At 36.6% G+C, this 27,897-nt stretch overlaps 1 protein-coding gene across 2 annotated transcripts in view; it reads right to left on the minus strand.

Moving 5' to 3' along the window:
• The window catches only part of LOC133564592 (sodium-dependent serotonin transporter-like), a 66,188-nt gene that overhangs the window by 35,360 nt on the left and 2,931 nt on the right, over positions 1-27,897 (minus strand). The window contains exons 1-3 of one of the 2 annotated variants that reach the window (XM_061918991.1): positions 12,549-12,740; positions 8,659-9,330; positions 1,785-1,919 (exon numbers count right to left, since the gene is read on the minus strand). In XM_061918991.1, the coding sequence (XP_061774975.1) occupies positions 1,785-1,919; positions 8,659-9,115 (592 nt within the window). In that variant the 5' untranslated portion in view covers positions 9,116-9,330; positions 12,549-12,740. Of the gene's footprint in view, positions 1-1,784; positions 1,920-8,658; positions 9,331-12,548; positions 12,741-27,897 lie in introns of those variants that run through there. The other variant, XM_061918992.1, reaches the window with a different exon arrangement.

Consider the following 27,897-nt stretch of genomic DNA (forward strand, 5'->3'; position numbering starts at 1 on the left):
TTCCTAAATATACAAACCCCGTATCCATATGACTTGGGAAATTGTGTTAGATGTAAATATAAACGGAATACAATGATTCGCAAATCATTTTCAACCCATATTCAGTTAAAAATGCTACAAAAACAAGATATTTGATGTGTAAACTCATAAACTTTATTTTTTTTTTGGCAAATAATAATTAACTTAGAATTTCATGACTCCAACACGTGCCAAAGTAGTTGGGAAAGGGCATGTTCAGCACTGTGTTACATCACCTTTTCTTTTAAGAACACTTAATAAACGAGGAAACTAATTGTTGGAGCTTTGAAAGTGGAATTCTTTCCCATTCTTGTTTTATGTAGAGCTTCAGTCGTTCAACAGTCCGGGGTCTCCGCTGTCGTATTTTACGCTTCATAATGCGCCACACATTTTCCATGGGAGACAGGTCTGGACTGCAGGTGGGTCAGGAAAGTACCCGCACTCTTTTACTACGAAGCCACGCTGTTGTAACACGTGGCTTGGCATTGTCTTGCTGAAATAAGCAGGGGCGTCCATGATAACATTGCTTGGATGACAACATACGTTGCTCCAAAACCTGTATGTACCTTTCAGCATTAATGGTGCCTTCATAGATGTGTAAGTTACCCATGCCTTGGGCACTAATACACCCCCATACCATCACAAATGCTGGTTTTTGAACTTTGCGCCTATAACAATCCGAATGCTTATTTTCCTCTTTCTTTTGGAGGACACCACGTCCTCTGTTTCCGAACATAATTTGAAATGTGGACTCGTCAGACCACAGAACACTTTTCCACTTTGCATCAGTCCATCTTAGATGAGCTCGGGCCCAGCGAAGCCGGCGGCGTTTCAGGGTGTTGTTGATAAACGGGTTTGGCTTTGCATAGTAGAGTTTTAACTTGCACTTACAGATGTAGCGACCAACTGTAGTTACTGACAGTGGTTTTATGAAGTGTTCCTGAGCCCATGTAGTGATATCCTTTACACACTGATGTCAGTTTTCGATGCAGTACCGCCTTAGGGGTCAAAGGTCCGTGATATCATCGCTTACGTGCAGTGATTTCTCCAGATTCTCTGAACCTTTTGATGATTTTACGGACTGTAGATGGTAAAATCCCTAAACTCCTTGCAATAGCTCGTTGAGAAATGTTGTTCTAAAACTGTTCGAGAATTTGCTTACAAAGTGGTGACTCTCGCCCCATCCTTGTTTGTGAATTATTTGGCATTTCATGGAAGCTGCTTTTATACCCAATCATGGCACCCACCTGTTCCCAATTAGGCTGCACACCTGTGGGATGGTCCAAATAAGTGTTTGATGAACATTCCTCATTTTTATCAGTATTTATTGCCACCTTTCCCAACTTATTTGTCACGTGTTGCTCGCATCAAATTCTAAAGTTAATGATTATTTGCAACAAAAAAAAAATGTTTATCAGTTTGAACATCAAATACGTTGTCTTTGTAGCATATTCAACTGAATATGAGTTGAACATGATTTGCAAATCATTGTAGTCCGTTTATATTTACATCTAACACAATTTCCCAACTCATATGGAAACGGGGTTTGTAGATTCATATTTATCTGAACAGAAGTGGATAAAATCAAACCAATGAGAAATGATGAGAGATTATCATCACACCTATGTCTTCTATTTGGTGGATTAATTTCAAAGTAAAAGAACAATATGTCTACCTGTGTCAACGCCAAAGAAAGGTATACATTTATTTCACTTTCACTGCCTATGTCGCTCAATTTGTGGAATTAACCACGCCACAGAACTCACCTTTGAAGATGGGGCAGATGTGTTTCCAGATGGAGATGCAGCCATTGCGGTGAAACTGACCGAGAGCCAGCTCCATGTAGAAGAGAGGCACACCTCCAAACACCGCCATCAACAGGTAGGGCAGCAGAAAGGCACCTGAGGCAGGATGAAGAAATAGGACACTTCATTAGGTACCTCTTGCACAATTTAACGACATCACACATAGGCTCCGGCGAGAAATGCTGCCCAGTTTGTGCGTTTGCACTTAGGTGTTCCTAACTTTTGATGAGCTGATCAGAAAAAAACAGTCAAACATTACTAAAAACACTATAAAAATTATATTTTTAAACTGCGGTAGACACGCGGGCTCCATCTAGAGTAGGAGTCACCAACCTTTTTGAAACCAAGAGCTACTTCTTGGGTACTGATTAATGCGAAGGGCTACCAGTTTGATACACACTTAAATAAATTGCCTGAAATAGCCAATTTTCTCAATTGACCTTTAATAAATAAATCTACCGGTATATATATTTAAAAAATGGGTATTTTTGTCTGTCATTCCGTCGTACATTTTTTTTTCCTTTTACAGAAGGTTTTTTTGTAGAGGATAAATGATGAAAAAACACTTAATTGAACGGTTTAAAAGAGGATAAAACAGAAAAAAATGAAAATTAAATTTTGAAACATGGTTAATCTTCAATTTCGACTCTTTAAAATTCAAAATTGAACCGAAAAAAAATAAGAGAAAAATTTGCTATTTCGAATCTTTTTGAAAAAAATTAAAAAATAATTTGTGGAACATCATTTAGTAATTTTTCCTGATTAAGATTAATTTAAGAATTTTGATGACATGTTTTAAATAGGTTACAATCCAATCTGCACTTTGTTATAAAACAAATTCAAAAGACTTTGAAATAAGATTTAAATTTGATTCTACATTTTTTGTTAGATTTGCCAGAATAATTTTTTTGAATTTAAATCACAATAAGTTTGAAGAAATGTTTCACAAATATTCTTCGTCGAAAAAACAGAAGCTAAAATGAAGAATTAAATTAAAACGTATTTATTATTCTTTACACACACACACAAAAAAAAAATACTTGAACATTGATTTAAATTGTCAGGAAAAAAGAGGAAGGAATTTAAAAGGTAAAAAGGTATTTGTTTAAAAATCCTAAAATAATTTATAAGGTTGTATTTTTTCTCTAAAATTGTCTTTCTGAAAGTTATAAGAAGCAAAGTAAAAAAAGTAAATTGATTTATTTAAACAAGTGAATACCAAGTCTTTAAAATATTTTCTTGGATTTTCAAATTATATTTGAGCTTTGTCTCTCTTAGAATTAAAAATGTCGAGCAAAGCGAGACCAGCTTGCTATTAAATAAATAAAATGTAAAAAATAGAGGCAGCTCACTGGTAAGTGCTGCTATTTGATCTATTTTTAGAACAGGCCAGCGGGCTACTCATCTGGTCCTTATGGGCTACCTGGTGCCCGCGGGCACCGCGTTGGTGACCCCTGGTCTAGTGGTACGCCGAAGAATTACTTAATTAAATATTCAAACACAGTGTCACTGTTCAAACTATGTAATGCCACAGTAGCCCCAAAAAATCCGATATACTTGTTAAATAAAACATCTGCCTGTTTTTTAATGAATACTTAAGCCTACTACGCTACCGTAGTTTAATGTTGGTCACTATGGTGGTACTTGGGTAGCCAAGTGTTTTCTGTTTACATCACGCTTATTTGGACGCTATACAGTGGGGCAAAAAAGTATTTAGTCAGCCACCGATTGTGCAAGTTCTCCCACTTAAAATGATGACAGAGGTCTGTAATTTTCATCATAGGTACACTTCAACTGTGAGGGACAGAATGTGAAAAGAAAATCCAGGAATTTACATTGTAGCAATTTTGAAGAATTTATTTGTAAATTATGGTGGAAAATAAGTATTTGGTCAACCATTCAAAGCTTTCACTGATGGAAGGAGGTTTTGGCTCAAAATCTCACGATACATGGCCCCGTTCATTCTTTCCTTAACACGGATCAATCGTCCTGTCCCCTTAGCAGAAAAACAGACCCAAAGCATGATGTTTCCACCCCCATGCTTCACAGTAGGTATGGTGTTCTTGGAATGCAACTCAGTATTCTTCTTCCTCCAAACACGAAGAGTTGAGTTAATTTATTTTCACATTCTGTCTCTCACAGTTGAAGTGTACCTATGATGAAAATTACAGACCTCTGTCATCATTTTAAGTGGGAGAACTTGCATAATCGGTGGCTGACTAAATACTTTTTTGCCCCACTGTACTTTTAGAATTTTTATTTGTTTGTTTGTTTTCCCAGAAATTTTTGTTTCGAAACTTTCGAAACTGTCTCGGTTACCATACGGCCCAATGAAACATGCAAAAAAAATGATGGCAAAAATAAAAGATGCTAATAAGATAAATCATTCTATTATTAATTAATAGTATTACTAATACTAGTAATAATACTGGTTCTAAATACCTAATTATAATTAAACTGAGTATGCCCTATTTCAAATACTACTAATAATAGGAATTACTTATGAGCTACACAGATTTTTATTTCAGCAGGTACCCTTAGGGTTGAAATAGTAAAAAATGTGTACAGTACTTAGTATCACCTTGTAACCTTTTTGGTTTTACAGTTGTAAGATTTTTTTGGGGGAATACATCTTAAAAACTTTTTTAAAGCATATTTTACAATTTTTTTGGACCTAAATTGAGCATTTTCAAACATACAAACAGCTAAATAAACTAGAAATATCAATACTACAGTAGTATTGGCCACTAGAGAAGACCAAACCAATCAGAGCACGCCGTTCAGTATTGTGGCCACTGATTGGCTCTTCATAAGGAAGCGTGACTATACTGTGGATTAAGGGGGACTAGAAGGTGTGTTTCATGTCTCAGGTCCTCCATAAAGATGAAAAACATATTTAAAAAGGTAGTAAGCAGTTCTTTTTTACTTCTCTAGCTATGAAAATATTTGATTTATAAGTAATGATCCCTGCATCGCAGAAATTCATTTCCCGCAAAACCAATTAAAAACAATAAATTAAGTGGGTAGCGATTTGTCCAGGGTGTACGCCGCCTTCCGCCCGATTACAGCTGAGATAGGCACCAGCGCCCCTCCGCGACCCCAAAGGGAATAAGCGGTAGAAAAATGGATGGATGGAATCAGGTAGGACTGTTCTGGTGTTGAAGAGCAATATTGCAATTTTGACAGAAAATTTCTAAAGAATGTACCTTTAGGTGAAGAAATGATTTTATTCTGTACATTTATTTTTGACAGAGCATGGGGTCGAAGAAAGTTGCAAGTGCCAGCACTTTGACAAAGAAGGTGAAACACACCATAGCAAAGTACGTGATTCTCACCTCGTCGGCTCCCCGCTCATCGCCCTCTATTTAAGGTAAAAGTGATTTTTCACTCATTTTAATTTATTTTGCATTGTTTTCGGCATGTGAAACTTTCAGTTGCATTAAATAATTAGCCACTGAAAAATGTGTGTATCGTCTGTATTATCGGGTTAGTTTCATTTTTTTGTTTCAGTTTTCGTACAGTTCGACCATTTTGGAACGGATTAATAAAGAACACAAAGGTAGGTCTGTAATGTGATTTCTAATTTTTAACAGATTAATTTTTTTTCATTGTTTTATTTCAATGGTTTCACAAAATCATACAATATATTGCCCTTTAACATTGCTTCTTCTTTATATTTCAAATATTTGTTTTAATTAAAAAAAATAAACATAGATAAACATTGATAATTAAAGAAAAAAATACTACTAATAATGTAAAAATATTTATTTTTTTAAAATATATTTTGATTTATATTTGACAGCTTGTGACTGTGATGCTTCCACTTTAGTGTATGTCAGAAACTAAAACAAAGATACCTTAATTTATTGCAATGGTTTCCAAACATTTAACATTGTTTCTTCTTTTTTTTAAGAATCAAACAATAATAATGTCATATGTTAAACAAATTTAAGAGGAACAATGAAGAAATTTGGAATACATTTTTTTATTCTAAGAAAAAACAAACATTTATTTTAACTATTTTAATTGATATTTTACAACTTTTTACTGTATCTTAATAAATAGTTGTATATTGTAACATAAATAAACGGTCTTTGTGAGGCTTGCATTGATATCTTGTCACCATGAAATGTACATACAAACATGCAGCAGTTGATAACATCTCCCTTTTCTTCTTTGGGTTTACATGGGACATTTTGGAATGGACGTTTATTACTTTATTGCAATTGTTTCACAAAAGTATGTGATATTTTATCCTTTAACATTGCTTCATTTTAGAAATAAAGAAAGAACAACTAAATATAGTTAATGTCAAATATCAAAAAAATAAGGACAACACAATTAATAAAGAACTAAAAAAAAATGAATAACAACTATTTTTGGGGGGATGATTTTAAGATAAAAAATGTATTTGCATCTACTTTAATTTTATTTTCAAGCTTTTTACTGTATCTCTATGGACTATTTTATTTGATGACAAAGTACTGGTCTTTGTGACGCATGCACTTCAAAACAAAAGTACCCCTGGAGTATGATTTCTGATTTTATTCCAACATTTTTTTATTATCTAATTGCAATGCTTTTACAAAAGTAAGCAATATCTTGTCATTTGATATTGCATAATCTAAAAACAAAAGAAAGAAAAAATAATTATAAGCAGCCCTTTGAGACACTTGTGATTTAGGGCTATATAAGTAAACATTGATTGATGATATCGTAAATGTCATAAATAAAAAAAAAACAAGTAAAGAGAAGAAATATATTTATATTAAATCTAAAATAACAACATTAAAATTCATAATACGTTTTTAAATGTAATATAATAAAAGTACATTTTAGAATAAAATGTAAAATAATAAACTACTATCTATACATACAAATACATACATATATACATACATATACAGTATATACATATACATATGTATTTATACATATATACATACATATGTTTATAGATAATGATATAGAATAGAATAGAAAGTACTTTATTGATCACTGGGGGAAATTCAGCGATATATATATATATATATATATATATAAAATAAAGTAGTAAACAAATGTTACAAACTAAGAAGTAACACTAATACATATATAAATATATTCAATATATATGTATACACACACACACTTACATATATATGTATATATATATATATATATATATACATATACATACATACATATATACATATATATACATACATACACATATATACATATACAGTATATATATATACATATGTATTTATACTTATATACATACATATGTTTATACTTAATCATATAGAATAGAATAGAATAGAATAGAATGTACTTTACTGATCCCTGGGGGAAATTCAGCATCCATCCATCCATTTTCTACCGCTTATTCCCTTTTGGGGTCGCGGGGGGCGCTGGCGCCTATCTCAGCTACAATCGGGTGGAAGGCGGCGTACACCCTGGACAAGTCGCCACCTTATCGCAGGGCCAACACAGATAGACAGACAACATTCACACTCACATTCACACACTAGGGCCAATTTAGTGTTGCCAATCAACCTATTCCCAGGTGCATGTCTTTGGAAGTGGGAGGAAGCTGGAGTACCCGGAGGGAACCCACGCATTCACGCAATATATATATATATTGTTTAATACTATATATATATATATATATGTATATATATATATATATATATATATATATATATATATATATATATATATATATATATATATATATATATTCTTTATAACAAATGTTACAAACCAAAAAGTAGCACTAATATACTTATAAAATATATATGTATACACACACACACACACACACACACACACACACACACACACACACACACACACACACACACACACACACACGCACACACATATGTGTGTGTTTGTGTGTGTATATATACATATATATTGAATATATATTATAAGTATATTAGTGTTACTTCTTAGTTTGTAGCATTTATTTAATACTTTATTGCAATGGTTTCAAAAATGTTTGTAATATCTAAAACATCAATTCTATTATATATATACAAATATATATATATATATATATATATATATATATATATATATATATATATATATATACATACATATATATATATACATACATATATATGTATATATATATATACATACATGTATATGTATACATATATACATACATATATACATATATATATATATATATATATATATATATATATATATATATATGAATAAATAATCAGGGAATGCCACATATTAAAAAAAGAGTAAAAATAAATAGATAGAGAAGAACCCAATTATAATAATAATTTAATAATAACATTTTTTAGATAAATAAAAACAACTTAAGCTTTATTTAAATTTATATTTTACATCTTTTTACTGCATTTTAATTGGCTATTTTGTTTGACGGAAAAAAAATGCTGTTTGTGATGCTTGCCTCAACATGCAGCAACTGATAACATCTCCCTTTTTATCATCATATCAAAATATCGGTTTCCTTCACATGTATGTGTGGCTTTTTTTTTTCGTTGTTGACAAAGATAAGAGTTGATTGAGCGTCTGCCTGACAAACAGGTTATTAAGCACGCAGAAGACTGAGGCTGTTCTAATAAAAAACACACGCACACACACAATTAATAGTGTTGCCTCTATCAAGTGTCTCCCTCAGCCCATCTCTGCTTCACACATACACACAACACAGGAAATTGCAAAGACCTTATTATTGCAGTTTCAATAAAAGTGGAGCGCGTGGTGTTTGCTGGAGCACACAAAATAATTGCTTACCTTTGCTACTAAAACACCTAAATCGACTTGGGAGTGAAAAAACAAACAAAAAAAACCTGCTCACCTCCTCCATTTTGGTAGCAGATGTATGGGAAACGCCACACGTTGCCCAGGTCCACCGCGTAGCCAATCACAGAGAGTAAGAAGTCCATCTTCTTGCTCCAGGTCTCTCTGGGACGGTCCAAGGTGGTTTGTTGGACCACGAGAGTCCTGAGGCCTCCCGCCGGCGCGGAGGAGCCCCCTGCGGGCGCGGACGCCATACCTGCGGGGGAAGCATCCGGAAGCCCCGCTCCTTCCTTGGAGCTCTGAGGGCCGGACGTGGTGAAGCCGTTGGACACCTGTTGACCGGAACCCGGGCTCTTCGGTCCTCTCTCCGCCAGACCGTCAGCCAGCATCAATCGACAGTTTTCCTCCTGAGTCCCTTCGTCTTTCGCCTCCTCGCTCCCTTTGCCCCGCTCGGCCCCGGCCTCCCATTTGTCCTTTGTCAACACGCTTGTCATCATCAGGTCTTTCGTCTCCATCTGGTGCTGATGTCGGTGTTTTCGGTGAGGCGGGTCAGGGCTCGGCAGGGGTTCTCAACGCTGATGAAAGTAAGACGATCCTGCAGTCTGGTATGGCGCCCATTAGGGGAACAAACACCGGGGTCGGAAAAACTGAATGAAACGTGTCGTTCTTGGAGGCGAGGACGTGGAAGACTTAGAGGATTTTGGATCTTCTGTTTGTTATTGAAGGCCCTCTGCAAAAAAAAAAAAGAAAACAGTTAACACAAAAAAAATGGAATACAGTGGTACCTCAACTTAAGAGTGTTTTGATTACTGCTAGAGATGGACATAACTTTGCTTTTCCAAACGCCGGAAGGAAAAAAAGTGAGTGTGAAGGACAGTGCTGCAAAGAAGTGGATCATATTCATTGAATTAAAGAAAGCAATCATCAAAAAGGGGACAGAGCGTGTCGCAAACTTTGGCGAAGCAATTTGAATCTGCACTATAATCAAATCAAATCCACTTTATTTATAAAGCACATTTAAAATTTACCACAGGGGCAGCCAAAGTGCTGTACAATGGAGAGGTTAAAAGATAATACGAAGACCGAGCAAACAACACAACACAAACAGAACATGATAAAAAATAAATAAATAAATAAAACATAAAAACAGGTTCACAGCAGGTGTATAATGGGGCGCCATTGCAGGATGGATATCACACAGTGTTAAAAACCAAGGAAAAAAAGTATGTTTTTAAGAGAGATTTAAAAACAGGAAGAGAGGAGGCTTGTCTAACACTCAGAGGTAGGTCGTTCCAGAGCTTGGGAGCAGCAGCAGCGAAAGCTCTGTCACCTCTAAGCTTCAGCCTTGTGTCAGGGACCGTCAGTAGCAGCTGATCGCAAAATGGGTCCAACCCCAGCCAAGGATGTTAAAAATAATATCTATACGGCAGGGCATTTATCCATGAAAATATGGAAGAGCTGCTGATGGTGTGGTTGTCGGAGAAGCAAGTGGATAGAGATACTGTAGGTAAATGCCGCACATTATTATTGCAATACCTCATAAAACTAATGTACTTGTTTGTTCTGCTCCGTGTCCGCCCTGAGATCGGTAGGTCGTGAGTTCACACCCCAGCCGAGTCATAATAAAAGACTATAAAAATGGGACCCATTACCTCCCTACATCAAGGGTTGGAATTGGGGGTTAAATCACCAAAAAAGATTCCCGGGCGCAGCCACCGTTGCTGCTCACTGCTCCCCTCACCTCCCAAGGAGTGAACAAGCAGATGGGTCAAATGCAGAGGCTAATTTAACCACACCGAGTGGTACTTTTTAACTTACTACATTAAAATATTTATTTTCTAAAACCATCCATCCATTTTCTACCGCTTATTCCCTTTGTGTTCACGGGGGGCGCTGGTGTCTATCTCAGCTACAATCGGGTGGAAGGCGGTGTACACCCTGGACAAGTCGCCACCTCATCGCAGTATTTTCGAAAACGTTTTTCTTTTAAAAAAGCACGCTAAAATGAACTTCAATGGGAGACGTTGATTTAAGATACACATGTTTTGAGATAAAAGCTCCGTCACAGTACCAAATTAGCCTATAAATTGCAAAGAACTGCACTACACACAACTTTTTAATTCGAGGAACATTTCAGGATGCGTGTGGACTACTTTAATCCGGACCAATCCGTCCAGTACATACACATCTTAGCTTTGTGTGTAAAATTTTTTTTTATAAAAAAATAGGAAAGTGGTTCCCACTTTGCACTTTACCCACCAGGGGGGTGTGAACTACCAACCGGGGACCGTATGTCCATTGGAGTTTTTACACCAATTTGTTTTTTTTATTTGCAAGCACATCGAAGAAAGAAAACACGTCGACCGACTTTGCCCGTGCAAATTCACACATACTGGATCTCTTTCCGCGGCTTATCTGATCGAGGCCTTGTGACGGTCAGATGTTCGGAGGACAGGAACGAGCGCCGCTGACATTTTCATCACCTTTGAAAGTGGAGATCGTCATAAAACCGGAGACTTTTACACGCCAGCTCCTCTCAAAAACCTCATTCATCAGTTGCATTGTTTATAGCAGTGGTTCACAAATGGGGGTACGCGTACCCTTGGGGGTACTTGAAGGTATGCCAAGGGGTGTGTGAGATTTTTTTTGAAATATTCTAAAAATAGCAACAATTCAGAAATCCTTTATAAATATATTTATCGAATAATACTTCAACAACATTTGAATGTAAGTTCATAAACTGTGAAAAGAAATGCAATAATGCAATATTCAGTGTTGACAGCTAGATTTTTTGCGGACATGTTCCATAAATATTGATGTAAAAGATTTATTTTTTTGTGAAGAACTGTTTAGAATTAAATGGGTTAAATAAATGGGTTGTACTTGTATAGCGCTTTTCTACCTTGAAGGTACTCAAAGCGCTTTGACACTACTTCCACATTTACCCATTCACACACACATTCACACACTGATGGAGGGAGCTGCCATGCAAGGTGCCAACCAGCACCCATCAGGAGCAAGGGCGAAGTGTCTTGCTCAGGACACAACGGACGTGACGAGGTTGGTACTAGGTGGGATTTGAACCAGGGACCCTCGGGTTGCACACGGCCACTCTCCCACTGCGCCACGCCGAATTAAGTTCATGAATCCTGTTACAATCCCCAAAAACGGCACTTTAAGTTGATGATTACTTCTATGTGTAGAAATTTTTATAATTGAATCACTTGTTTATTTTTCAGCAAGTTTTTAGTTATTTTCATATCTTTTTTTTCCAAATAGTTCAAGAAAGCCCACTACAAATGAGCAATATTTTGCACTGTTATACGATTTAATAAATCAGAAACTGATGACATGGTGCTGTATTTTACTTATTTATCCCTTTTTTTTTTCAACCAAAAATGCTTTGCTCTGATTAGGGGGTACTTGAGTTTAAAAAAATGTTCACAGGGGGTACATCACTGAAAAAAGGTTGAGACCCACTGGTTTATATATTCACCACTTCCACATGCACAACTCACTCCACATGGCAAAAAAATTGAATTTGAGTCCGTCTATAACAACACAGGGGTCATCCTAAAGGTGATGTCTTGATTGCAGTCACCCTTTTCTACTTAAGTCTTGAGTCATAAACGCGTGCAAAACACAACGTAATACAAAATGGAATGTTTTCAGCAGCAACCTTCTCGGTTATAGTTTGAGTTGTCAAACACACACACACACACTGACCTTCATGTGCAAACAAACTCTTTCAAAAGTAAAAAAAAAAAAAAAAAGGAACAGAGGAAAAACCAGTAGAGGAATACAAAGGCATAGCAAAAGTATGCTGAAGTAAAGACGAGGGAAACTAGAAACTCCAAGTGCAGACATACAGAATTTTAAAGCTTTAACTCAATGTAAAAAAACGACATAAAAAAGTGTTGCACATAAATCCGCATGCACACACGTTACCTGTTGAGTGGGAGAAGGTGTGTCTAGGAAATTAACAGCAGAAGAAGCAGCACATTCGAGTTTTGGAAAATCCTGCAGAGGTGCAAAAACTTGCCCAGGAAACTCAAGAGTGTAGACTACGAGAACATCAGTAATGCACGTTTATCCATTGGGGTCTTGAACCTCTCTCTTTCTCTCTCTCTCTCTCTCTCTCTCTCTCTCTCTTCTCTCTCTCTCTCTCTCTCTCTCTCTCTCTCTCTCTCTCTCTCTCTCTCTTTCCTCCTCCTCCCCTGCCATGCTGCACACACAGTGACACACACAGGAGACGCAAAGTCATATTTAGCCAAGGATGCAGAAGCGTGTGCGGGGGATAGATCCAGGATAAGAGGTTGCGCAAGCTGACGCAAGTTTTGCTTTGATGAAAAATATGGTGATGAAACCAACCAAACAATATCAGAACCGATCCTGTATCCCGGGGGTGTCAAACTCATTTTAGCTCAGGAGGGTCACATAGTGGAAAAACTATTCCCAAGTGGGCCGGACTGGTAAAATCATGTCATGATACCTTAAAGAAAAACACAACCTCAGATTGTTTTCTTATTTTAAAAATAGAACAAGGGACAGTCTGAAAAAATACAGTTAAGATAAAGATAAGACAGTCTGGAGGAAAGTTCTGTGGTCAGATGAAACAAAAAGAGAACTGTTTGGTCCTAATACCCAGCAATGTGTTTGGAGGAGAAAAGGTGAGGGCATTAATCCCAGGAACACCATGCCTCCTGTCAAGAATGGTGGTGGTAGTATTATGTTCTGGACCTGTTTTGCTGCCAATGGAACTGGTGTTTTACAGAGAGTAAATGGGACCATGAAAAAGGAGGATTACCTCCAAATTCTTCGGGACAACCTAAAATCTTCAGCCCGGAGGTTGGGTCTTGGGCGCAGTTGGGTGTTCCAACAGGACAATGACCCCAAACACACGTCAACATTGGTGAAGAAATGGCTAAATAAGGCTAGAATTAAGGTTTTAGAATGGCCTTCCCAAAGTCTTGACTGAAACCATGAATTGATTAACGTGGATCCAAACTTAAATAAGTTGAACATTTTCTTCGGGTGTTACCATTTAGTGGTTGATTGTACGGAATACGTACTGTACAGTGCAATCTACTAATACAAGTTTAAATCAATAAATCAATCAATCAAACAAACAATGCTGAAGAAACAAGTCCATGTTAGAAAACCAACAAATTTAGCTGAAATGCACCAATTTTGTCAAGAGGAGTGGTCAAAAATTTAACTGGAAGCTTGCCAAAAGCTTGTGGATGGCTACCAAAAGCACCTTATTGCAGTAAAACTTGCCAAGGGACATGTAACCAAATATTAACATTACTGTATGTATACTTTTGACCCAGCAGATTTGCTCACATGTTCAGTCGACCCCATAATAAATTCATAAAAGAACCAAACTTCATGAATGCTTTTTGTGACCAACAAGTATGTGCTCCAATCACTCTATCACAAAAAAAAAACAAGAGTTGTAGAAAATATTGGAAAATCAAGACAGCCATGACATTATGTTCTTTACATGTGTATGTAAACTTTTGACTAGGACTGTATGTATCATCATCCACAACAAACCTGTGAATTTGGACTTATTTCATGAATTACACATGAAATTAGATGTTATTCTTCCATCCATCCATTTTCTACCGCTTATTCCCTTTCGGGGTCGCGGGGGGCGCTGGCGCCTATCTCAGCTACAATCGGGCGGAATGCAGGGTACACCCTGGACAAGTCGCCACCTCATCGCAGGGCCAACACAGATAGACAGACAACATTCACACTCACATTCACACATTAGGGCCAATTTAGTGTTGCCAATCAACCTATCCCCAGGTGCATGTCTTTGGAAGTGGGAGGAAGCCGGAGTACCTGGAGGGAACCCACACATTCACGGGGAGAACATGCAAACTCCACACAGAAAGATCCCGAGCCTGGATTTGAACCCAGGACTGCAGGAACTTCGTATTGTGAGGCATGTTATTTCAGCATATTTATGTGCTCCCAAATGATGTATCCCCAGTGCTCCATCTCAGTGTTCTTCAACCTTTTTTTGAGCCAAGGCACATTTTATGCGTTGAAAAAAATTCGGAGGCACACCACCATCAGAAAAAATTAAAAACTAAAACTCAGTTGACAGTAAAAAGTCCTTGGATATGACTTTAAAGCATAACCCAGCATGCATCACTATAGCTCTTGTCTCAAAGTAGGTGTACTGTCACATCACGCCGTAACTTATTTTGATTTTTTTGCTGTTTTCCTGTGTGTAGTGTTTTAGTTCTTGTCTCGTGGTCCTATTTTGGTGGCTTTTTCTCTTTTTTTTTGGTATTTTCCTGTAGCAGTTTCACGTCTTCCTTTGAGACATATTTCCAGCATCTACAATCAAGAATATTTCAGTTGCTTTTATCCGTCTTTGTGGGGACATCTTTGATTGTTACGTCATGTTCGAATGTACATTGTGGATGCCATCTTTGCTCCACAGTAAGTCTTTGCTGTCGTCCAGCATTCTGCTTTTGTTTACTTTGTAGCCAGTTCAGTTTTAATTTCGTTCTGCATAGCCTTCCCTAAGCTTCAATGCTTTTTCTTAGGGGCACTCACCTTTTGTTTATTTTTGGTTTAGGCATTAGACACCTTTTTACCTGCACACTGCCTCCCGACATCTACAGAGCAATTATCTACCTGCTAGCACCTACTGATATGGAAGAGTATTACGCTCTAGACAGCATCGACACTCGAACATCCATGCATCATTTGCTGATTATAATTACTGGTTTGCAAAACAATATTTTTTAACCCAAATAGGTGAAATTAGATAATATTCCACGGCACACCAGAGTGTATCTCACGGCACACTAGTGTGGGTTGGGGATACAAAGAATTGCTATTGCGACATCCAGTGGACACATTTAGAACAGCAGTTTTTTATCCAAAAATTTCAGCTAATTTTGATATTTACCAAAATCATCTTGTGGGCCTGATCAAACCGGATCAGGCCTACGGGCCGTGCGTTAGACATCCCTGCCGTATCCCTTTTGAATTGTCTCTTCATCTAGCACAGGGGTTCTAAACCTTTTCGACCTCGGGGCCCGGGGCCTACTCAAATATTGACACTGAATTAGTAATATTACTCTTGATATTATTTGTATTCAGTAATTACTGTATAGCTAATCGTAAGATTATTATCAGGCTGATTCCCAAAAAAAAAAAATAATCAATTATACTGCAAAAGGAAGGACCCTTAAATCAAAGGAAAGTAAATTACATACAAATGTGCACTGCTCTAAATAATACATTCTAACTAAATTAATAATAATAATGTGTATGTTTCTTAAGTTAACTGCCTATGGAATTTAAGTGCAAATGAAAGCTTGTAGTTTTTACGTTTTAAGCAACATCTCGAAGACTTGTGGTTAGAGTGTCCGTCCTAAAATCGGTAGGTCGTTAGTTCAAACCCCGGCCGAGTCATACCAAAGACTATAAAAATGGGACCCGTTACCTCCCTGCGTGGCACTCAGCATCAAGGGTTGGAATTGGGGGTTAAATCCCCCAAAAATGATTCCCCCCGGGCGTGGTCACCGCTGCTGCTCACAGCTCCCCTCACCTCCCAGGTGGTGATCAAGGGCGATGGGTCAAATGCAGAGAATAATTTCGCCACACCTAGTGTGTGTGTGACAATCTTTGGTAATTTAATTTTAACTTAACTTTAACTTTCGCTCCAGACTTCTTCTGTTTGTTTGATATTTTCATTACTGCCACAAGAGGCGGAAAAAATGTATTACAGCTGAGTTCCGCCGCGGGAAAAACCACATCTGAGGGACCGATTATTGTTAGGTGGCTCTCTAAGGGGCGTTCACGGCCCTATGGTTTAAAAAAACACAGATTTAGCACACACCCACTAGGAGGTGCGTCAGCTTTGCTCTTTTTGCACACAGTTCAGAAGTTCTGCTCTTAGCCGACAGAATATTCATTGAAAAATTCATAAAGGAAACAACAGCAGTGTCTTAAATTTAGTGTTTTGTGGTAAAAGCTAATTGTTATTTTTTTAAGTAAACATTTGAGTTACAAGCACCGGGATTATTACCATCTTATTGATAATGACAAAAAAGTTTGTCGATCAAGGGATTTTACTTCACAAAAATACTGAGAGACACGGGTTTTGCAATTTAAGAGTGGTCTTAGATAAAAAGCTATCTGTGAGGTGTTAAGTTGCAAGTAAAAAATTGAGTTCCAAGCATTCCCGCCCTTAGTTGGCTTAGCAAATGTCATAGTGAACCCTGTAAAATCCACCCAAAAGATCTGGTCTTACTCAGACGCATTAGGTTATAGTTAGAGATGGACAAAACTTTGTTTTCCACCCATTAGAAGAAAGAAGAAAGTGAGTGTGAAGAACAGTGCTGAGAAATACTATACAGAAACACATTTACGGACTACTGAGCATTAAAACACCTCAACAGTGTACAAAACGGATAATTTTCTGGTGCATTTAAAAATCAATAAACCCACATCAGCAGTTAAAACATATCTTACGTGGTATTGTCAAAATTAAAATAGCAAAAAACATATTCAACGTGAAAAAAATAAAGAAATAAAATATTTGAACTCACAATTTGTAGCACCCAATCGACGCCGTATAAGCCAGTGGTACTCCTCGTGGTCAGTTGACTCGAGTGGAAATGGCAGGCATTTCCCCATTTCATCTCTGAGATCATCTCACAAGATGTAGTTTCTCTTTAAATATCCTTCTTGAAAAAAGCCTTGCAAATATATTTGTGGCCCCTAAACATACGTTTGTTGTCTTTCTTTGTAGGTCAACACTTCCTGCTTCCTGCTAAGGTGCAACTTGTGATTGGATACTCACTTTAGAATGACAAGTGAGTATCCAATCACAGGATGATTGGATACTTAGATGTGGGTGTCCTCTCCAAGGTTTGTCATTCACATCGACGTCCCACTGAGTTGTGAGTTTTTCCTTGCCCTTTTGTGGGCTCTGAAACAAGGATGTCGTTGTGGCTTGTGCAGCCCTTTGAGACACTTGTGATTTAGGGCTGTATAAATAAACATTGATTGATTGATTGCGGATGCTTAAATGTCATGTTCGACGTAAGGCCATCTAGAAGGCCTTACTGACAACAACTCAAGATCTCATTGGCTATGGCTACTGTCTATCAACTGTATGTCCCCGATCACTTACAGTGCACAGACGTCTGCATTGTTGATTCTGAAGGCCCCGGGCAGATTTTGTAGAGCATGGCAACATAAGTTAGCTGAATTCTGATTGGATAAAAACTTTGACCTAAAAACAACAGCACTGGAAGGAGTATAATATGACATGAAGAGATTATGAATACGTTTAGATATTTAGGGACTGTAAATTAAAAATTTCTGGTATCTTTAATTATGATCATCATTTCTGGTTATGACGGCACACCACTGTCAAAAAGTTCTCGGCACATTTTGATGAAACTTTCGGAAAATGTCGGAAATAGGATAAGGAACAGGTAGTAACATTTTAGGGGCGATCCAAATCACCGCCTAAATTTCGGATTTTCTTTTTTTCCAATTTGTTATTTAGCTAGGGTTATGTAACACGTTACCCAAGTCTTGATTCAGAACAAAATGTGCGATTTTTGAATGACTCGTTCGTGATTGGCACATCTCCGGTTTGTCCTTTTTCCGAACAAATGTACGTTAAGCAAATCCGTAGCCTACATAATAACCAGGCCCCTGTGACCTAAACATCAAAAGTACGTGTGAGGAGTTTAAAGGCCTACTGAAACCCACTACTACCGACCACGCAGTCTGATAGTTTATATATCAATGATGAAATATTAACATTGCAACACATGCCAATACGGCCGGTTTAGTTTACTAAACTGCAATTTTAAATTTCCTGCGAAGTGTCCTGTTGAAAACGTCGCGGAATGATGACGCTTATGTTGATGCATGCTTGTGACGTTATTGGTTGTAGCGGACATTTTATCCCAGCACCACTCATGGCTAAAAGTCGTCCGATTTAATCGCATGATTACACAGTTATTTGGACATCTGTGTTGCTGAATCTTTTGCAATTTTTTCAATTAATAATGGAGACGTCAAAGAAGAAAGATGTAGGTGTGAAGCGGTGTATTGTGACCGCCTTTAGCAACACAAACACAGCCAGTGTTTCTTTGTTTGTTGGGAAGCTTTAATATGGAACAGAGCGGTCAAGCAAAGATGTTTCTCTACCACATGTCAACCGGCAGGTTTTGGTGAGAAAATTGTGGTAATAAGCCGGCTCTTACTGTAAACATGAGCAGAGCTTGTGTCGTTCTTCCTACAGCTGTCAAAGAGGCAGCTGTAACTTTCTTGGCACCTCCATGGCTTCCCTCAGAGACACTGGCGGTCACCACAACCCTCCGACTTCCAGGGATGACCATATAATCTCAATAAAACACTAGTAACACAATAAGCAGATAAGGGATTTTCCAGAATTATCCTAGTAAATGTGTCTAATAACATCTGAATCGCTCCCACTGCCCCTGTTTTTTTTTTATTTTTATTTTTTATTCTAGTCCTTCACTCTCACTATCCTCATCCACAAATCTTTCATCCTCGCTCAATTTAATGGGGAAATTGTCGCTTTCTCGGTCCGAATCGCTCTTGCTGCTGGTGGCCATGATTGTAAACAATGTGAGGATGTGGGGAGCCCTACAACCAGTGACGTCACGCGCACATCGTCTGCTACTTCCGGTACAGGCAAGGCTTTTGCGAACTTTATCGTCGATGTTCTCTACTAAATCCTTTCAGCAAAAATATGGCAATATCGTGAAATGATCAAGTAATACACATAGAATGGACCTGCTATCCCCGTTTAAATAAGAAAATCTAATTTCAGTAGGTCTTTAAGTCTTGTTTTTCAGGTTCAAACTACACTGCAAAAACTGAAATCCAAGTAAGATTAAATATCTCAAATAAGGGTGATGTTTGCTTTTTTTTCTGTCTGATAAGATAATTATTCTCACTAAGCAGATTTTGTGTTAGAGTGTTTTACTTGTTTTAAGTGTTTTGGTCCTAAATGATCTCAGTAAGATATTACAGTTTGTTGCTAAGATTATATGACCTATATTGAGTAAAACATGCTTGAAACTAGAATATCAACCGTTGAAAAGGTGTGTGATCAACACTCACAAGTATAAAACTACCTTTTTAAAGTAATAATTTCTTACTTCAAGCATGAAAAAAAAAATATGTCAAAGTAATAGCACTTGCATTTACTTCATTTAAGAATATTTTTCAACATATTGAGCATAAAGGTCTTATTTTTTACTTCTACCATGAAAAGTGCACTTGTTATTAGTGAGAATATACTTATTTTAAGGTGTTTTTGGTTTCATTGAGTTTCGCTAATTTTATTAGTTTTGGAAAGTCTTGACAAGCCAATTTTTCATGTTCTGTTGGCAGATAATTTTGCTTAGTTCAAATAAAATATCCCTCATTTTTGTATTTTTTTTTCTTGTTTTTAAACACTGACTTTTTCCAGTGATGATAGAATAAAAAAGGGAAAAAAAACAATCCCATGGCACATGTCGCTTTACACAAAATAGTTATGCGCATGACGTGTTGGCAGTTATGTTTTAAAGTCGAGGATAAAAGACCCCTGTAGTGAACAGCATATCAACTCATGACCGTCGGCTTCTCATTTCCCCAAAAGGCGCCTGCTCACTGGATTTTATTCTCCAAAAGTCTTCAATAAAGTTGCGGGCTGCAGGCCAGCTTTTGGAGCACGTGCAAACAAAACAACACCCTTTCATCTGGCGCCCGACAAATACAAATAATACACTTATCACACTTTTCGTGACTTCGCTGGGGTTTTCCTGAATAGTTTCGGAATCGAAGCTGTTTCGGACACTTAGATCTATTGGCCAACTTTCCTTCTCTGTAACATTTAATCTCTACGTAAGTATGCTTATAAAGTGGCGAGGGAGGATAAATAATCAAGTATCTGTGGCCAAAGGATAACCTGCTGTAAGGGGAAAGTGGATCCAGATACAGTTTCGCTCAGTCAGTCAGTACTGGAACATACATGCTGAATATTTCACTTTTTATAGCAGCTAAATCAAGTGGATGAGCAGTATTTCCTCAGGTAGTAGCCTTGTAAAAATACTATGACACAGATTCTCAATATTAGAAAACGCATGCGATAAATAAACAATATTCATGTATTGAGCTTAAGGCTTTAAAATGTAATCTAACGCATAATTATTTTTTCGACGACCCCTGTTTAAAGTTATGGAATCACTAGACTTGGTGAATATTCATTTCGTTGTTAGATATTGTCAAAAAAAAGCAGAACACAGACATGACACTAAGGGTGTAACGGGACGTGTATTTGTATTGAACCGTTTCGGTACGGGGGTTTCGGTTCGGTACGGGGGTGTACCGAACGAGTTTCTAATCTAAAGTCTTAACAAGCTGCTTTGCTTCTTCTGCCTCTGTCTCAGCACCCAGCATTGTCCCACCCACACAACCATCTGATTGGTTATATATATAGCGGTAACAGCCAATCAGCAGGGCGTATTCAGAGCGCATGTAGTAAATGCTTCAGCGTTGAGCAGGTAGGTGTTTAGCAGGTGAGCATAAGGAAGCGTACTCTCCCCAAATGATAATAAACACCTCCCAGTCAACTACTACTAACATCACTATGAGCCCGTTGACCTTCTAGAAATTTAAACTGCAGCAAAGCTCGCTCGCAGTTCTGGTTTGAGGTGAAGGCTAATTAGCTTTTAACGTAACGTTAGCTCATTTTGCAGTGTGTGTGTGTGTGCATTTTACGGACAGAAAAGCTCTGAATTGTAGGGTCCCTGCTATCACATGTTGATAAAAATATAACATTTCCATAATAAAAATAAACTACAGGCTTCCCAAATGCTGTGTTAAATTAAGCATGATGAGTTGACTTGAAACTGTTTAATGTCGCACTTTTTATATGTAGAAGAAAAGTTTTGTCATTTTATTTAATCTGAGCAACAATTTGAGGCAGATTAATGTTGATTAAGGTGGGAAGAATTATTATAGTGTTCCCAATGTTAAAAGGATAAAGTCATTGTTTACAAATATGGTAAATAAATGACCCAAAAAATAAAATTTTGTTGTTTTCTTACTGTACCGAAAATGAACCGAACCGTGACCTCTAAACCGTGGTACGTAACGAACCAACATTTTTGTGTACCGTTACACCCCTACATGACACAAAACTATTCCAGATGGCAACTTCCTGGCTTAAGGAAATAAGTCAAGAAAATAAAATGTAGGAGTCAGTAACAGTTGAATTTTTAGATCGAGCAGAGTGAAAAAAATATTGAATCACTTATTCTGAGGAAATTATGCTTTTTTTTTTTACACATTTTAAACGACGACTGCACTTTTTTTTTTTTTAATCTTGCCCATCAACCATAATCTTTAAATGGGAAAAAAACACATCTTTCCTTTTCTTGTACATTGTAAGTAGTAAAAAACTGTTGATAAGAGGTGACTAACAATGCAAATAAGGCATTTTTTTCTCTGAAATTATGCAAATGATTTTTTTTACGTTTGCATTTTTTCAACAAAATTTTTTCAATCAAATTATGCTGACAATTTCATTGAGTAATAATCTGTGAGAAAAATGTGTTTTGAGAAATATTGACTTTGTTTATATGCAGTGTTTTAAAAAGAGTCTAAAAATACATAATTTATAAAAATGTGTCACATCCACTTATCTTGCGAAGCAGCAGCAAAGCGGCAGTTAATTACTCACACATTTTCAATTGATTAAATTGTCAGCATGATTTGAAAAATTATTAGAAAAATAGTGACAGAGAAGATGGACAATTCAACCCTTAACTCAACAATGAGTAGATGAGTGTTATGTGTATGTATATGTGTAAATAAATAAACACTGAAATTCAAGTATTTCTTTTACTTATATATATATATATATATATATATATATACAGTATATATACAGTATATATATATATATATTATATACATATATAATACATTGATGTATATAGCTAGAATTTACTGAACGTCAAGTATTTCATATATATATATATACATATATGTATATATATATATATATATATATGTATATATATATATATATATATATATATATATATATATATATATATATATATATATATATATATATATATATATATATACACTTGACTCTTAACCATGCCCCCCGCCCCACCCTTGACCTGTTCATTCAAGGCCAAGGCAAAATATCGAAAAATATATCGTGTATTGTGACATGGCCTAAAAATATCGAGATATTAAAAAAAGCTAATATCGCCAAGCTCTAGCTGAAACTGTCCAATAACTCACAAATTCAAGGTGTATCAACCAAGGGGTCCTAAATTAACATGTGAACTCAGCCTGTTTGATCAAAAGTTATTTCAATAAAAAATATTTGAAATTATATGGTCTTATAATACTACAAATTCAACATGTGATCATTTTGAGTTCTTTACAGCCTATAAAATGTCTTGAAACGCTTTTGTGCTGAATAATTTGGAAGAGTTGACTTTGAGTTATTTATTGTATTTAGTTATTTGAAAAATACTGTCATCATTTTGAGATTTGTTTAAGGAAATTTTAATTAAACTCTAACGGCTGAAAATTATACTGACTGACATTTGCATCATTTATTTATGACATTTTGAGGAGAATGTACTTTGCATAATAATTTGGAACACGATGTATTTCACGAAAATTGGATCGGAGGCCGATTTATCGGCACATTTCTACTTTTTAGGAGAATTCACAAAAGCTTTTTGTCAAGACTTTCCACACTTTGGAGCTGGTGTTGACAAGACAGCAAAGGTGGTGCAGCGGTGCTGTGTTCATGCTGTTATAAACTAATGATTTTACTGGCCCTCGTCCAGCAAAGTCTTCCGCTTCAGTGTGTCACGAGAGGCAGTGTCCCTGATCGTTAAACGGACGTGCAAAGCGATCGATACCAAGGCGGGAATGCACAGCATGTCTTTTCTACTGTACGTATGGCAGTACTTCTTAAAGTACCACCTCAGAAAAAAAACTTGGCTCTCCAGGTTCCACCATAATGACCAACAACAAAAGACAGTATCGTGGTAGGCCCTAGTATTCAATAAAAACAAGGCAGGTGTTTTAGCTAACAAGTATATTTAATATTTTTGGCCATTATAACATTACACACAGTTTGAACAGTAACACTGTGTTTGAATATAGGAAAATGGTATTTAATCAAGTGGTTATTCGGCGTACCACAAGCCGAGGCAATGAACATTATCATACATACTCTATATAATATATGTATATATATGTGTATACATTATCTCACATTTCTCTCTCTCTCTCTCTCTCTCTCTCTCTCTCTCTCTCTCTCTCTCTATATATATATATATATATATATATATATATATATATACGTATATACATACATACATAGATACATATATATATATATATATATATATATATATATATATATATATATATATATATATATATATATATATATATAAATATACTAGTGGTACATGTACCACAGTTTGGGAATCAGTGCCTTATGGCATTGGTTCTCAAATGGGGGTACACGTACCCCTGGGGGTACTTGAAGGTAGGCCAAGGGGTATGTGAGATTTTTCAAAAATATTCTAAAAATAGCTAAACGATTCAAAAATCATTTATAAATATCTTTATTGAATAATACTTCAACAAAATATGAATGTAAGTTCATAAACTGTGAAAAGAAATGCAACAATGCAATATTCAGTGTTGACAGCAAGATTTTTTTGTGAACATGTTCCATAAATATTGATGTTAAAGATTTATTTTTTTGTGAAGAAATGTTTAGAATTAAGTTGATGAATCCAGATGGATCTCTATTACAATCTCCAAAGAGGGCTCTTTAAGTTGGTGATTACTTCTATGTCCAGAAATCTTTATTTATAACTGAATCACTTATTTATTTTTCAACAAGTTTTATATCTATTTTTCCAAATAGTTCAAGAAAGACCACTACAAATGAGCAATATTTTGCACTGTTATACAATTTAATGAATCAGAAACCGATGACATACTGCTGTATTTTACTTCTTTATCTCTTTTTTTCAACCAAAAATTATTTGCTCTGATTAGGGGGTACTTGAATTAAAAAAAATGTTCACAGGGGGTACATCACTGAAAAAAGTTTGAGAACCACTGACTTATGGCATCAAAGAAACATAAACATGCATCCACTTCCACTTCTCTTTATTAGAAAACACTACTTAATTATTTTTCTTTTGGAGTGACTCCAAGTCAAAGTTCTATTAGAATTGTATAGTCAAACAGCGGCACTTCTGAGACAGTACACTACCTTCCTGTTTTAGGTTTTAGTCAGTGTACCTACCTAATGAAGTGTCCTGTTGATATGCACAAATAAAAAATATATAGCTCCTTTATATGGACTATAGAAAATAACTATAGGCCTTTTGGTAAAAAAAATAAAATATATATTTCATTGAGTTCTCCTATTTTGAGTACCAATAATAGAAAGATGATGTTTCACTTCGGCTTATTTTAAACTAAAAATACCTAGTTGCTTATTCCTGAACGGTAACACATTTTAGCTCGAATTTGCAACCTTGCTGGTATGTTCTATGACCCTCTTTTTAACTAGCTGCATGTTGGTGACAGAGTTGTGCCAAATATAGTACATAAAACATGAAACAGGTAATGGTAACAAAGGTATGTACTTTTCAATGTGTTTTAAGCATTATAAACCCCGCCCTTTTTCAGGCTATTAGCACGTCATGACGTAACTACGCCCGTATGTACATGGGCTCGCGCATTCGTTTTTATGTTTATTAATGCATACTTATTAAAAGTCAAATTACAATGTTGTTGATGTCCATTTATTAGATGAAAATAATTAGGTTTATGGGAAGTAGAAAAAAATTGTTTATATAAACTGTTTTTCCTAAAATAGGCATTGAGGCTATAAAGTGTGTTTTTACTGATTACTCAAGTAATCAAACAAACTAACGGAGCGATTACACAAATAAAAAAATAATCGATAGCTGTTCTAAAAGGAAAAACAATAATGACCTAATCACTTTTGTATCAGTTATATAATGATACTATATAAAGGTATCTACCCCGAATGCATCTGAGATAGGCTCCAGCAACCCCCACAACCCCGAAAAGGAAAAGCGGTAGAAAATGGATGGATGGATGGATACTAGGTATCGATACAGTTGACATCTGGATCGATCATCCATGCGACTGGAGCTTTAGCAGCTACTGAGGCTTCGTTTGTCATCCTGCACAGTTTGTGTGTATAGCATGTTTTTGAAAAAATGTTTCTTCTAATCCCCCAGTGTTAACATTACGTGGAAGAAACTTTGTTTGTTTTCCGCCATGGTGGTGAGAATTAGTCTCTTAAAAGCGACTTCACACTGTGGAAATACGTTTGCTCTCAAATTTGAGACGGTGTTGTGGCAAGAAACGCACCCTTCCGGAATTCATGTAACTCCCTTTGAAGAAATCTTTCTCGTGAGTACGATCTTTAGCCATGTAAACACTAGGAAACAGCTGCGATAAACTGTTGGCCGATTTGTTAAACAAAGGCAAATAACGGTACCTGATCTAATCCATCTTCAACACCATTGCCACGTAATACAATGCCAGGATTAAAAAGAAAAGTGAATCCGTAAAGTATTCACAGCGCGTCTCCAACATTTTGTTTTATCAGCCAATAAATGCTTTAAAATGTAACATCGGAAATTATCGGAATGGGTTTCAAGAAGTCAAATGAATTACTTTTTAAAATGCCGCTGTACGGACCGGTACATATCCGGTAAAACACGGACGTAGGGCATATCACCCCCCCCCCCCCCCCCCCCCCCCCCATTGTATTAGTAGATTGCACAGTACAGTACATATTCCGTACAATTGACCACTAAATAGTAACACCCGAATAAGTTGTTCAACTTGTTTAATCAATTCATGGTAAAGTTACAGTGTTTAATGCACCCAGCACGGAATCACAAAAAAATTAGGCATAATAATGTGTTAATTCCACGACTGTATATATCGGTTAATATCGGAATCGGTAATTAAGAGTTGGGAGACATCGGAATATCGGATATCAGCAAAAAAGCCATTATCGGACATCTCTACTTACAGCCTTTTTTTCAATATGGAATAAATTCATGTTTACCTTCAAAATTCTACACATAATACCCCATAATATAAAATGGATGGATAATAACAATGTGAAAAAACGTTTTTTTTTAAGAAATGTTTGCACAACATTTGCCATGAAGCTCAAAATTGAGCTCAGGGGCATCAACTGATCATCCTTGAGATGTCCCTACAGCTTCATTGGAGTCCAAATTCAGTTGGTCGGACATGATTCGGAAAGTCACGCGCCTGTCTACATATAAGGTCCCACACTTGAAAATGCATGGCAGAGCACAAACAAAGCATGAAATCGAAAGAATTGTTTGTAGACATCCGATACAGGATTTTCGCGAGGCACAAATCTGGAAAGGGTACAGAAAATATTCACTGCCTTGAAGGTCCCTATGAGCACAATGGTCTCCATCAAAAATGGTAGAAGTCTGGAAACATCAGGACTTTTCCAAGAGCTGGCCGGCCACCTGAAATGAGCGACTGGGTGAAAAGGGCCCTAGTCCGGGATGGTGACCAAGAACCTGATGGTCACACTGTCAGAGCTGGTATTTCTTTGTGAAGAGTGGAGAACCATCTCTGCAGCAATCCACTAATCAGGTGTATGGTAGAGTGGCCGTACAGAAGCCATTCTTTCATAAAAGTTTGCCAAATTGCACCAGAAAAACTCTCAGACAATCAGATATTTGAAGTCTTTGGTGTGAAAGCCAGGGGTCATGTTTGGAGGAAACCAGGCATTGCTCATCACCAGGCCAATACCATCCCTACAGAGGCAGGTGGCAGCCTCATGCTGTGGGGATGTTTTTTTTTAGCGGCAGGAAGTGGGTGGACTAATCGGGATAGAGGGAAAGATAATTACAGCTATGTACAGAGATATCCTGGATGAAAACTTGCTCGAGAGCGCTCCTGGACTCAGACTGGGGCGACTTGAGGCTGTAATTGCTGCCAAAGGTGCATCAACAAAGTATTGAGCAAAGGCCGTGAATACTTATGTACATTTGGTTTCTTAGTGGGTTCTTTTTTTTCATTAATTTGCCCACATTTCTAAAAAAAGAAGCAAACCCCAAAAAAACACCTTTTCACATTGTCATCACACGGTGTTGTGTGAACATTTTGAGGACAATAATGTATT

Source organism: Nerophis ophidion, linkage group LG13 (assembly GCF_033978795.1).
Source record: "Nerophis ophidion isolate RoL-2023_Sa linkage group LG13, RoL_Noph_v1.0, whole genome shotgun sequence".
Taxonomy (NCBI): domain Eukaryota; kingdom Metazoa; phylum Chordata; class Actinopteri; order Syngnathiformes; family Syngnathidae; genus Nerophis; species Nerophis ophidion.